Source organism: Stenella coeruleoalba (assembly GCF_951394435.1).
Source record: "Stenella coeruleoalba genome assembly, chromosome: 18".
Taxonomy (NCBI): Eukaryota; Metazoa; Chordata; class Mammalia; order Artiodactyla; family Delphinidae; genus Stenella; species Stenella coeruleoalba.
The window spans coordinates 13,033,365-13,046,714 of NC_137164.1; the positions used below are offsets into that span (position 1 = coordinate 13,033,365).

Consider the following 13,350-nt stretch of genomic DNA (forward strand, 5'->3'; position numbering starts at 1 on the left):
ACCGCGATGAAGAGTGGCCCCCACTTGCCGCAACTAGAGAAAGCCCTTGCACAGAAACGAAGACCCAACACAGCCAAAAAAATAAAAATGAATAAATTAATTAAAAAAATCATCAGTCATCAACATTTATTAAGACAAACATTTCCTTTACTTACTGAAAGGAAAAACTGGGCAACCTAAAACTCTAGAAATTATACCTGACTTTCATTTTAAAAGTCTGAGCTTGACTCTGAGAAGGAGGCTTGTTTGCTTAAACTGTGTATGATAATGTTTTACATGTTCTTAAAAAAACAAATTGGATAATATTTGTGTTTTAAAGCCAAATTGTAGGGCTAAGTGAAAAGTCCTTGCTGAGTAACCATCTCTAGAGACCCTAAAAAATTGTGAAAAGCACTATTTCAGCTACATTGTTTTTTGCATATAAAAATATCTATTATAGGAGTCAACTAGCACATATATTGAGTCACATTTGTTTTAATTGAAAAAGAGAGCTAAAAATTTCCTGTAAGTTATTGCAACAGTACAAGAATACAAGGTGCATTTATTTATTAACAAGAATACAAGGTGCATTTATTTATTAACAGCAACAACAACAAATTGTAAAACAAATTGTGAAAGCAAAAGCGGGCTACAAAACAAGGGTGTTTGATAGCCTTTGCCTTATTTAAACATGACATGTCAATAGGCCCCAGTTGATAAATGCTATAAAGTGTATGTTAGCATTGGCTCATTCACCTTTAAACATCCCCCACCCAGTGCACTATGGAAGATGTGTGTTATGGATGAGAAATGCTTCCTCTGTCAAGTATCACAATCTTGTGGTCACGTAATCTTCATGGGTGACCATGTCTGTGAGGTTTGCATCGTAGTCTACACTGCAGTCCTCTTCCTTTGCGTGTTTCTCCTTTGGTATGATTGGAACCGTGTCCTCCACCACCACCTTCTCCGACTTGAATGAACACACTCTCTTGCCAACCTGTAAACCCAGGGAATCCGTATTTCTTTCTCGATGATCTACTAATATACACTGTTCGCTGAGACCTGGGATGTTCAAGTCACCCCGGGAAGCTAACCCTCGAGATTCCAGTTGGATGTTTGTCTCTAGTGGTGCTTCAGCTTGTTGACGAGCCACCTCTTCCGAAACGGAGAAGATTTGGTTTGCATTTTGCTCGGCAGCGTGTTGTTTTGATCGTCTATGAAATAACCCGAAGTTTTTGATATCGGTCACAAAATTCACTTTTCTCTGCTTCTCCCTCGGTGGCTCCTGCACCACCAGGGCGGAGCCGTTGCTGATGGTGTGTCTTTCGGAGGCGATCGCTGCTGATCGTGGGTGAATCAGGGTGGTTAAGTCGAAGAGGCTAAAGTTCTTTTTCTTGTCCTTGCTACTACCTTCGTTATCACTCTTTTCATCCGAGTCTGCGGAGTTAGAAGAATCCTTCGTGCCCTGAGCAGATTGGACCGTAGAGAGTTTGCTTCCTCTTAGTAACCCCAGGACTTCAAAGCGGAAGCTAGAAATGTCTTGCTTCAGTTCCTAAGTGAAATGGAAAACGACAGAATTAGTCTGTGACCTAAACACATAAACGTTAAGAATCATCTGCTCGTTTCATATATGGATCTGACACATCTTCATTCATTTTTGAGAGCTAGGCGTCCACTCTGCTATGGTTCTGTTTAGAATTGTCAGTTCTCTCAGGGGCACTTGTGTCTATTTGTTATCTCCTAATTTCCCTATCGGAGTTCTGTAGTAATAGGAGACTTCCTACGGTTGATGTAAAAAGAAACAGGAAGAGTTTTCTTTCCCATCACTCTGGTGGAGTATGTTGGGTTTCTTTGGAACTACAGTTTCAAATTCTTTCTCTGCAAAATATTCATCTGCTTTCAAGTCATCTTACATTCTCTCAGGGACATTTTGCTGTCCAAGGGGATATCTAAAACAAAATAATTAAAGTGGAGTCTACCCTTCCAAGAGTTGGCAGTTAGTTTCAATTGTTTATTACCTTGGAGTTGATTTTATCCCAACCTCTGGGGATAAAAAAATCAGCCACTAAATCCTGGGAATTGATTCAGAGCACACAGCACTTCCTAGATTCATCCCTTTATCTTTTGGAGCAGCTGAATTCTCAGTCCTAACCTGCTGGTTGCCTTGTGGTGGCCTCCTGCCGCCAGTGCATCTCCCAAAGCATCAGGAATCGTTTAACTCCAAAATTCAGAGGTGTGGCAGCAAAGAACGTTTTGGATCCTAGCCAACTTTCAATCTGTGCTTTAAGTTTTGCAATTTATCTCTCTTCTTACCTAACTGGCTGCTTTTATTTATTCTCTGTTAAGCCTGCTGTTTTTCTTTGTCAAAGTTCTCCTGTAGGGTTTTTTATTTGTTTGTTTTTGCCTATGAGATCTTATTGACTTTAGTCTTCCAAAATCTCTAGCAACTCATGCAGGCTAACAAAGGCATTTTTTATACACATGATTTGAGCAAATATATACTTCGTGTATTCTACCTTTCTTCTGTGATAGAATTGAAAAAAACAAAAACAACTCAGGGAGAAAAACTACTTTTATAAGCTACAATTAAGCTCAGACCTTAAATTTTCTTTTACCAAAGCCGTGCCGAACACAAAGAAGGTTTTTGTTGTTGTTTTCAGAACGTTGGTTACTAAGTGTTTCAGGTTTAGAAATCAGACCGACATTTCCAAAAGTAAAGCTCACTCAGTAGAGTGTGGCTGGGATGAGCAATCAGAATGCCACAAGGCACTAGGATTTTCTCTGCCTCCAAATAAGTCCCCTCGATCTTTCAGATTGTCTGTTTGAAAGCAATGTATTTTGAAAAGAAATTTTACCGCTTTTTTTTTTAATATATAAATCAATAGGGCTTGAATTTAAAAATCAGAAGACAGACAGGCTTGCTCAGAACACGTGGCCCAGTTTCCAGCTCTGGTGTTAAACGTGCTGCACCCGGTTCCACGCTCTGCAGAATCTGCCTTTTGGCGACAAAGATGAAAGTGGTTACCTTAAAGTTCTCCTCAGTCAGACCTTCTTCAGTTTTGGCATCTCTAATCATTGCAGCCACGTATCGCTTTACCAGGTTCCTCATAACTTCCTGAGGCATTTGAACACAAGAGAATTGATATTCAGTGCATAAATGTGATTTTTCTCGAGTCAGTTCCAAAGAGGAGATTGTGCTTTATTTTAATGTAAGTGTCAAGATATAAGAATAACTTACTTGATATTGGTGATGTCTTCTTAAATTATCAGCAGCTCGCCTCTGAAAAGGGAAGGGACATTTACTTTTTGGTTATAGTGATATTGTACCATTCTGTAAAATAATGCCTGGTTCTTTTAATCAAGAATATTATTTCCCTCATGTCTGCAAAGGGGGAATTTTACTGGACAACAGACAATAAATAGCTAGAGAGAGTGCTTCATATGAATCAAAAGAATGAATGAACCAAAACAACAAAGGGCAAGGTTATAATTCCTACGGCATTTAACATATAGAATAAGTTAATGATGATGGCAAGATTGTTCATTTAATATAAGTGATGAAGAATTAAGTAATCATACTTAGTATGTATCCCAAATCATTTTAAATGATCCTAAGAGACGCAGATGGGACATATCAAATACAAAATAAATGTCAAATAAAAATAATGATTTGATGGGTAAAAATCTAGCATTATAACAATATGAAGATCTTCATCAATAGCAACATTAAGAATTTAACCATGATATAAAACATGTAATCAGAAACACTGTTAGTGAACTCCCCAACACTTAATTTCAAGCAGATGTACATTAAGAGGAGATTGCTGTTTTAATTAGATGGTTGAATTTAATAAAATAAAATAAAAGGTTCTGATCAAAGATAGGGTTCATTAGATTTAAAAAAAAATAAATGTGACTCTGAGCTATCATTTTGAAGAGATCAGAACGGTTTGGGAGCAGAGCTGGTGTTAGCAGAGAGCAATGATTATGGAGTGTAAAATGGAGAAAGATGTTTAAGGACTAGAAAATGTCCATTATAAATTGAGTTAAATAATAAATGACAAATGATATATTTGCAGATTTCACTAGTATTCTAAAGATACTAGAAAAAAAGCTATCATAATCCCAATTTTATGCATGTCAAATAAATATCAGTATTGATTCTTAAGGAAGAAAACTAGCCAAAGTAATGTAAAATAAAAATACTTCTGTTACAAGGGAATGAATTTGGTAAATTGTGAGAAAGCAGAAGAGATAACATAACGGGCTTCCCTGGTGGCGCTCTGGTTGAGAGTCTGCCTGCCGATGCAGGGGACACGGGTTTGTGCCCCGGTCCGGGAAGATCCCACATGCCGCGGAGCGGCTGGGCCCGTGAGCCATGGCCGCTGAGCCTGTGCGTCCGGAGCCTGTGCTCCGCAACAGGAGAGGCCACAACAGTGAGAGGCCCGCGTATAACAAAAAAAAAAAAAGAGATAACATAACTTGAGTTTAATTAAGTCTTTTGATCTTGTTCTTTACTAAATAATCATAGGCTGTTAAAATGGAATTTTGAAAAGGGCTGTGCATACATCACTGTGAAATGATATTAGACAAAAAATCAAACAATTCAAAAGCAACTCTTTTTTTCTCTTTAGGGCAATAGGGGAAATTGGCCTTTTCACTGGCCATGAGAATGGATTTGTGTTTCATGACTATTAGTGACTTTTAGAAACAGATGAGACCATGCTTAACTTTCTAAAGGCCACTAATGATTGGAATACCATTCAATATTACATGAATCTTAAGAAACAAATTTTCAAATGATTATGGTATTAATTAAAAGACTGGGAAATTTGAAACTTCATACAAAACTAGAACATCTCGAAAGAAATAGAGCATGGGAATTTTATGACTGGGCCACAAGATGGAGGTATGTGACTCCTGTTTAGACACAGATCAGCTGAAACCCGAGACAAAAGCACTTCTGGAAGGAAACAAGCCTTCCAGGTCTCCTTCGCTTTTTTTTAAGTGAACACAAATACAAAAGCAATCTGTACGCGACCTTGTTTAGCACTCTCAGTGTAAGTATTGTACAGGAGATCGTATTCCATGGTTTAAGTAAATAGAAACTCTGAATTTAATATAGAATTTAGTCGACTCAATTTTTATTATCTTGGGGTTCTATAGCATTTTGCTAGTTTAATTTGTAAAAAGCCAATAAAAACTAGTCAGCAGAGAGCAGTTTGAAATCATGAGTTAACTTTAAATTTCCTTAATGCAAAACTAAAACTAGGGATGACAAAATCAGAAAATTATGAGTAATAAGTGAAAATTATCATGATGCATTTTAGTATTAAAATGAGCACAAACTGTCTTCCCTTCAGTAGAACCTTACTCATACATGAACTTTAAAATTGTAATGCAAATATAAAAAGATCAAAGATCACACTTTAAAAACTAATTCGAGGTTGACTTTTCTAGGAAAAAAATTTTTTTAAGCAAAATAGTCTGCCAGAAGGAAAGAACATAGAAAAAGTTTACTATGATAACAGTAAAAATTTATTCAATATCCATAGCCCAGGTTTAAGGCTAAGTTAATATAGTTAATTGTTTTTGACAACCAATTTGTTTCCACAACTAGATGGTCATACTACAAAACAGTTTTCAGTATTGCGAGATTATATCAGCCAACCGAACTTCGCTATCCTAGGAAGAAAATAAGAATGGATGCAGTTAACCATCTTCTGAGTACTGAAAGCAAAAATGAATGCAATGAATTCACCAATGCTTATTGACCATTACTATCAGGGCTAACTGTGGCTTTTTTCTTACTTTCAGGGAGGTAATGTGGTGTGATGTTAAGAACACCTGGGATTGAAGGTGACTAAGCCTGAATGAGGAATTTATTTCTGAGACCCTCTCCCTTCCACATTTTTTATTTTGCAAGGTAAAGATAAACTCACTGAATGATTTTGAAGATTAAATGAGATAAGAGATTTAAGGCTTCTATTACTAACTAATGTTAGTTCCTGTTCTTTCTCCATTATTTTCCCTTTGTGATTAATATTATGATTTAACATACCTAAAAAATATGTTTTAAAAAAATATTCTTGAATCACAAAACCTGTGGATCGTTTAACACATATTGGAATTGCCTCTGGAAAAGTAAAAGAATGTACTTAGGGGTAATTATCTTTGAGTGATTTGCATGGCATTTTATGCTTGAGAAGAACATTTTCTTTAGCTAGAGAGTTGGACGCTTTAGCCTAGGCAATAGAGATTTGTAAATAAGAAATTCATATTTAAGTGATAGGGTGAAGGGATGGTCCTGGTAAATATGGATAGATATAACACAAATTCTGTAGGCAGTTATTTTTGTTTTATTAAGACTTTATTATTTTTTAGAGCAATGCAAGATTCACAGCGAATTGTAGGGGATGGTACAGAAATTTCCCTTAAACCCCTGTCGCCACACACTCTTAGCTTCCCCCACTATCGACATCCCCAACCAGAGTGATGCATTTGTTACAACTGATGAACCTACAATGACACATCACTATCACCCAAAGTCCATAGTTACATTATGTTCACTCTTTGTGTTGTACATTCTATGGGTTCTGAATGGAAAGGAGGGGACAGTACGAGTCCCAGGGGGACAGGGAATGTTGAGGGGAAACAGAGCTGGAGGCCTGCTGCTGGGGTGGGAGCATGACTAAGATTTCTAGCCTGGCTGCTGAGATGTTGGTGCTATTAGAAAAATAATAAAGAATTCAATTTGGGACATGCTGACAAAGGACGTTAAGGTGGAGATGCCACTGTTTATTTTATATTTTGGGGGAAGGTTAGGACTAAAGAAAAAGATTTGAGGATTATATGCATAGGTACAAGAGTGGATACAATCACAAATCCACATTTCTTGGCATTGCTAAAGGGAAACCATCATGAACAATAAAATCTTCGATAAATTGTGAATACATCTATTAGGAATGCATAAAATATTCCTTTCATTTTAAATTAGCTTTCTTAGGCTAATATTAAAATTAATTTAATTATCTAAATTCTCAGAATCTACCAAAGGTCAAGGAACACAAGATCGGGTTTCAAATATCAATACATGACGACTGACGTGTAGGCATTAAGAACAGACATGTTACTTATTAGAACGGAAGAGCTGGTCCAGTCTCATTGCCTCATTTATAAGCAAGGAAACCAAGGTCCACACAGTTGAGTGAGTAACGAAAATACTACAATGTTCTAAAGGCAGTGCCAGTCCTAGAATCCCAGGCTAGAATTTACTCTTTACTCCTTGCTTTTTTGATCAAGTAGACACTAAGAGACATATAAGAACATCTGTTCTGCATCCTATGACTTTGCCTCTTTCTCCCAACACATCTTAGTTTGTGGTCAGCATCCTTTCCAGACTGGATCCTCTTTTATTTGAACAAAAATTAACCACAAAATGCATGGCATATGTTGTACTAGTTTCCTAGGGCTACCATGCAAAGTACCACAAAGTGCATGGCTTAAAACAACAGAAATTTATTATCTCACACTTCTGGAGGCAGAAGTCTCGAATCAAGATGTTGGCAGTTCCATGTTCCCTCCGAGACTCACAGTAGAATCCTGCCTTTCCTCTTCCTAGCTTCTAGTGGTATCTTAATCTCTGATGCTCCTTGGTTTATGCCTGCACAATTCCAATATCTACTCCATCACCACAGGACGTGCTTCCTGTGTTTCCAGGTCTTCAAATGTTCATGTCCTTATGATGTCTCTCCTCCAGTAGGAGCTCATCTTAACAAATCACATCTGCAAAGACCCTGTTTCCAAATAAGGTCATATTCTGAGGTGCTGGGGATTTTGAGTTCAAAGTATCTTTATGGGGGAGACACAATTCAATCCGTAATATATGCACTCTTTGCCATAAACATAATGATCATTTTTGGCAACAGGTGACATCGTTAAATATTTATAATAGAGCTGCCACCAGCAACATCTCTTTGTTGGGTAAAGATCAGCTGCACTTCGAAAGGATTTACTCTCATAAGGGAAAGCATTACATCTTATAACTCTCACTGGAAGTGACTAAGAACAGAATGGACCAATGTGTGTTTATAAAAGTAATATAATGACGGACAGTTCATTAAAAAATATCTAAGTGGGTAAGAGGTATTTAATTTTTTCAAGCCATTCACATGTTAAACTTCAATTGATAAGTGATCTGCAATGACTAGGGGTTCTCTGTTTTTACTAAACAGTAACGAACGAGGTAGAATTATAGCATGATAGGCCTGGGTTAGGAATAAGGACTTTCCTGTGGATGAGTTCATGTTTACAGCGTTACTGAGAAATTTGTGGAATTGCGTTTGGCAGCTTTTTCTGAAATAACTTGGGTTGATTTTCTGTTATGTTTAAGAAAAATGAGCCACGTGACTGATCAGGGACCTTCCTTCCCTAACTTGATGTCTAGGAAAAATATTTTGGAGGAAGATGTGCACTTTAAGATGGCAGTTTTCTCCACGAATTACATCGGAAGTCTGGCTCGGTTCTTTGGCAGGGTGGCTTTGAACGCAGGTGCCCAGGGCACACCTGCCCACCACATTAGCAGATCTCTCTCTTTGCAGGTTCCTCCTGCTTTGTTAGGACAAGACAATGGCAGTATTTGGATCACAGAACTAATGATAAAGGAAACGACCAACTAGTGAGAAGCCTTGCTGCCCAGAGGTAACCTCTCATTTCAATAGAAGTGTCAGGTTGCTTTAGAGCAGGAAGGGTTTTGCAGCTATGAAAGAAAGGGCTCTGGGGAATCCATGGTGACATTTTGTCACTCTTTATCTCTCATTTTCCCGGGGTCCAATATGCGGAATGTCAGGCTTACTCCATGTAGCTTGTTCCCTGCAGTCAATTGTCAGTGCCGTTTTCTATCATTTCCACTCTGGTTTTGGTCTATCACTGATTTTAAGCCCATGAATTATGCCTTTTATTCTCTGCTTTGCTCAGTGAATCCCTGAAAGGGGGCAGCTTGCTGTGCTCTTCTTTTAAAAAAAACAAGTAAAAAGGCAAGGGGCCATTTCAGGATGTGATCCCTCTGTAAAGATTGTAGTTTGGCTCATTTATAGATGAATCTATACATATTGTTCTCTATAAACATACTTTCTAAGCATATAAAAATAAATGATATAAGAAGCTGAAGGTTGCCTTGTCAAAGCAAGTATTCAGGATCTCACTCTGGAAATAGCAAGAAGAAATTTGTTCCTCTAGATTCCCACTTAGGAAAGAAAATTTAATTGAAAGTTCCATCAGCAAATCTTACAGCAGTAAATTAGGGATTGAGAGGTACCCATGGATGGACACAGTCATATCTGTAAGATTTGTAGGTAGGCCTATGAAAAGACACATTTTGATAATTATAAAACATGAAGTCTGAAAGGTACTCTTAGCATTTTTTCTTTAGTAATGATAGGTGATGTTAACCCATTCACTGCTCCTAATTCTCTTGCAGTGACTTAACTGAATGTATTTCTGTGGCAACTGGTCAGGCATGAGTATCCATCCCATCTGTGACCCCAGGGTTGAGTGATGCTAAGGGGCCCTAATAGAGATGGTGTTTCGTGTTCCCCTCACTGTGTGCTCCAGAGAAAACAAGAAAGTGGAAAACATAAAACTAGAGGTTAAAACCATTTTTTTATGATTTTGTTAAAAGACCTGGTAGTTTTTTGGTTCAGTATATTGCCCATTAACTTTAGCATTCTATTTGGAAACCTGGTCTATGGCATTAAAAATGATTCATATTAATTAAACACTGGCAGAATCTTATTGCATTAACATCTTTTTACTTTAAATTATCTAGACCTCTTGGACAACAAGTACAAACATTGGCTTTTAGTTTAAAAAGCTGAGCTAGATACCAATGCTTTTTTTTAACAGGAGTTTCTAATTAAAGTTACAGGCTGGAAGTGCTTGTTAAAATGGAAATTCCTGATGATTGTCAGACACACTAAAGTTTGAGAACGACTGTTTTAATACTGAGAAGAGTATTTGCTGATAACATGTGTTTAAATTCTACAAGTAATATAAAAAACCAGAAGGCTATAAAATGTTGCTTATTTTATGATTGTACTTTCAATATGCTGCCTCTTTGGTGGGATTTTCATGATTTCGCAGAAACAAGGCATCTCTCCATCATGGGCTTGCTCCCGCAATAAAAGTGTTGTTCAATAAAGCATTTCTGCTTCATTTCTGCCTTCTCCCATAAAGCATTCCAAAGGAAAACTTAATTTACCTGGAATTCCCAGTCACCCATAAAAGGAAGTCCACAGTTTAAAAAAAAAAAAGTTAATGAGTTTTCAGAGCTAGCTGTATCAGTTATTATCCATAAATCGCAAGATAAGATCACCAATGTTGGGCTCCCAGACTGTGGCCAATCAGTAACCCTGAGAGCACTGGCTTCAGCTTTGCAGGGAGGGATCAACAGGGTAACATTCAGGCAGGTGCTGGTGACAAGAGTATGTGAAGCACAAGTGGGAAGGTTTAGAGAAAATGCCTCCAAGAAGGTATAAACTCTACCTCCAGGTCAGCTTTAATTTTCTTCTTCACAAATGTGAAGCAAGTTGGAATGAGAGCAGAAGGTAGGCCAGCCTGTTAAACAAGGGCTTTGGGATACAGGAATCTAAGAGGCAGCGGAAAACAGTGGTGGAATCTGCAAAAGCTGTTGAGAAAAATCAAAAGGTGGACACACAACATGGAGGGTATCGTTGCAAGGTCATCAGAGTTTTCAGGGAAACAAGAGAGGGCAATGAAACGCACATGGGATGGGGAAACAAAAGACCCGAGTTTTTCCCCAGCTCTGTCGCCTAAAACACTGCACAAGGTAAACAAGCTCTTTTTTAAAGGAAATAGTTGAGCTAAATGATTTCTAAGGTCCCTTTGAAGTGTCATGGCGTCTTCTAAGCCGTGCCTTCGTTATACACAGTGACTGCCAGTGGTACTTCAAAGTCACCTTTCAGTTAATGGATGTGTGTCTATCTCCTTGTCTTCATCTGTCTACATGATGAACTATCAGGTCGATTCACCAAATTGAAATGAATTCACAGCACTCACTTTTGGAATTATTTTCTCATTTAACTCCTCCATTAATATTACAAACTTCTTCTTAATTTACTTTTTATTTATCTTACATTTTTCTTTGCAAATAAGACATACTATTTATTTCCATCTAAAACCTAAATGTATAAAACTCAAGTAAGGGTATGCATACCACAATACGTCCTTCTCATTCTGGAGATGCAGTCTAGGTAAAAGGTAAATGTACAGCACTGAGTTTGATTAGGTTGGTGCTTCACCCAAGCCTCCACTTGGCAGAGAAGAGGCGGGATTGAGAGTAGGAAGAGAATGGAGAAGAGAGAGGTGACTCACAATATTGATTTAGTTTGTCATAAATTCCCAAAGCATAAAAATATCCATTACCAAAGGTTAGTAAAATTTATATGGCTAGGGAAGAAGGAGTGATTTGAGGTCACAATTAATTGTGAATTACCTTTCTGTGCACCAGCTTGGATCAAAATATTCAAATTTAGAGACAGAGACGTTAAAAAGAAACTTGTTTTTCTGACCAGGAATGTATAGAAAAGAAAGCTCTTTAAGTTATACCATTTACCCTTTGAATTACTGTTTTCATAGGAAAGCCCAAGTCAATGTTAAGCTCCTCTTTGCATGTAAGAAATGATGGTAATATACTCCTAAAAATATGTCAACAGTGGGAGGATTCTGGGGGACGGGAGAGAGAGTTGGAAGTCAAATTCTTAGAGTGGTCCTCCATTATTTTAGTGGCAGCACAGATGGCGCTCTTAAAATATTAGAGCAGGGCCCTATATTTTTTTTACAAGTTCCATGGCATCTTAAAACCCAAGATTCCTTCTGCTATTGCCTAAAATTAAAATATTAAAGACAAATTTCTTTTGCGTGTGGCTTTTATCTGGGTGCCCAGAAACTCTTTTTCAATTGAAATACTCCTATGAGAGAAAGCATAATAAGATAGTGCTAATAATTAATATCTCTTCAAGGATTGATAAAATAAATTTCTTATGAATTTAAGAATAAGATGAGAGAAAGGACAAGTATATTGTGATATGGAAGGGAGTAAGCCAGAGTTCGGCATCTCTGCATCTTTTCCCGTCTATCTCAAGGAAAACATAAATTAATTCTCACACCGTTCTCATGGCCTCTTGCCTATAACTATACGGTAATGTTAAATATGTCATGTAACATGTATTATAGTAAGACGTTCTCATATCTGTGTCCCCCACGTTAAAAACAATACCCTCAAGGATGGAAACCATGCCTTCGTATATCTCCTCCCACCTCTAATTCCTAGCTCAGCTCCTGGCATGTGGAAAATGTACAGTAATTGCTTATTAAACCCAAATCATTATATTTATTTTATGAGCATATTTTTTTAATAAATTGAACTTATTTTTTAAGAGGAAAATAAGACACTTGGAGTACAATAATTTTGCTGTAAGGTCAGTGATAAACTCTATAAATTAGTATGAGGATTGCAAGGTAAGGCTTCACCATAACCTGACTTCCATTTCTAAGATCAGATAGACACCCAATTTCCAAGTTCATGGAGTGACGGTTTCTAGGAAAGAATATAACTGCCTCTCCTAACCACACTGTTTGCTATACTCCCTTGCCAGTCAATTTCTCTTTAGAATTAGAATTGTTACAGAGATGACGGGACAATCAATGCCACTTTCAGGAGAGAAAGCCCCATCTGATGCTGATAACAGTGCCTGGTGGGCAATGAAATTAATGAAAAAGAAGAATCACGAAGGGCATAACTAACAGTCATAAACTAAGTTAAATAAAATTAAAAATAATTAATTTTAATTAAATAACTGATATTACTTGATTCTAATATAAAGGCATATTAGAATACTTCCAAAGCAATTTCTCTGAGAAGGTCCAAGTGACTAATGAATGTTAGGGTATTAATTTCTAAAACATGAGAACTTTGAAAATTAGGAAATTGAGTGAGAAAGAAATGAAGAATGACAGGTCAGTGGTTTGGCTGGAACAAAGCCTTAAATCCATGCCTTTTCTGTTGGAGTTGCTTGAACTCTTGCTTTCCAATAGGAAAGAAATGTCCCAGGGAAGTATAATCTTCCAGTATAACAGGGGCATGGCTCTGAACAGTCCTAATAGTTTTTACAAACACAACTTCTCGGCATTTAGTATAACTGGGAGTTAGAAGCAAAATGTTGAACAATTGAACATATTCTGAAATCACTGCACTTGAATGTGGCACAGCATTTTCAAGTTATAATATTTGTTCAATCACTGAATTGAGAAATTTTTATCAAGCATTCTCCACTCTGTGCGGGGGCCTAGGTT

At 37.3% G+C, this 13,350-nt stretch overlaps 1 protein-coding gene across 3 annotated transcripts in view; it reads right to left on the bottom strand.

The window, feature by feature from the left end:
• Window positions 1-570: 570 nt before the first annotated feature.
• TRPC4 (transient receptor potential cation channel subfamily C member 4) overlaps window positions 571-13,350 on the bottom strand; it is a 162,066-nt gene continuing 149,286 nt past the window's right edge. For all 3 annotated transcript variants that reach the window (XM_079902605.1, XM_079902606.1, XM_079902607.1), the window contains 3 exons: window positions 3,218-3,259; window positions 3,005-3,094; window positions 571-1,531 (listed from right to left, as the gene is read on the bottom strand). In XM_079902605.1, the coding sequence (XP_079758731.1) occupies window positions 809-1,531; window positions 3,005-3,094; window positions 3,218-3,259 (855 nt within the window). In that variant the 3' untranslated portion in view covers window positions 571-808. The remainder of the gene's footprint in view (window positions 1,532-3,004; window positions 3,095-3,217; window positions 3,260-13,350) is intronic.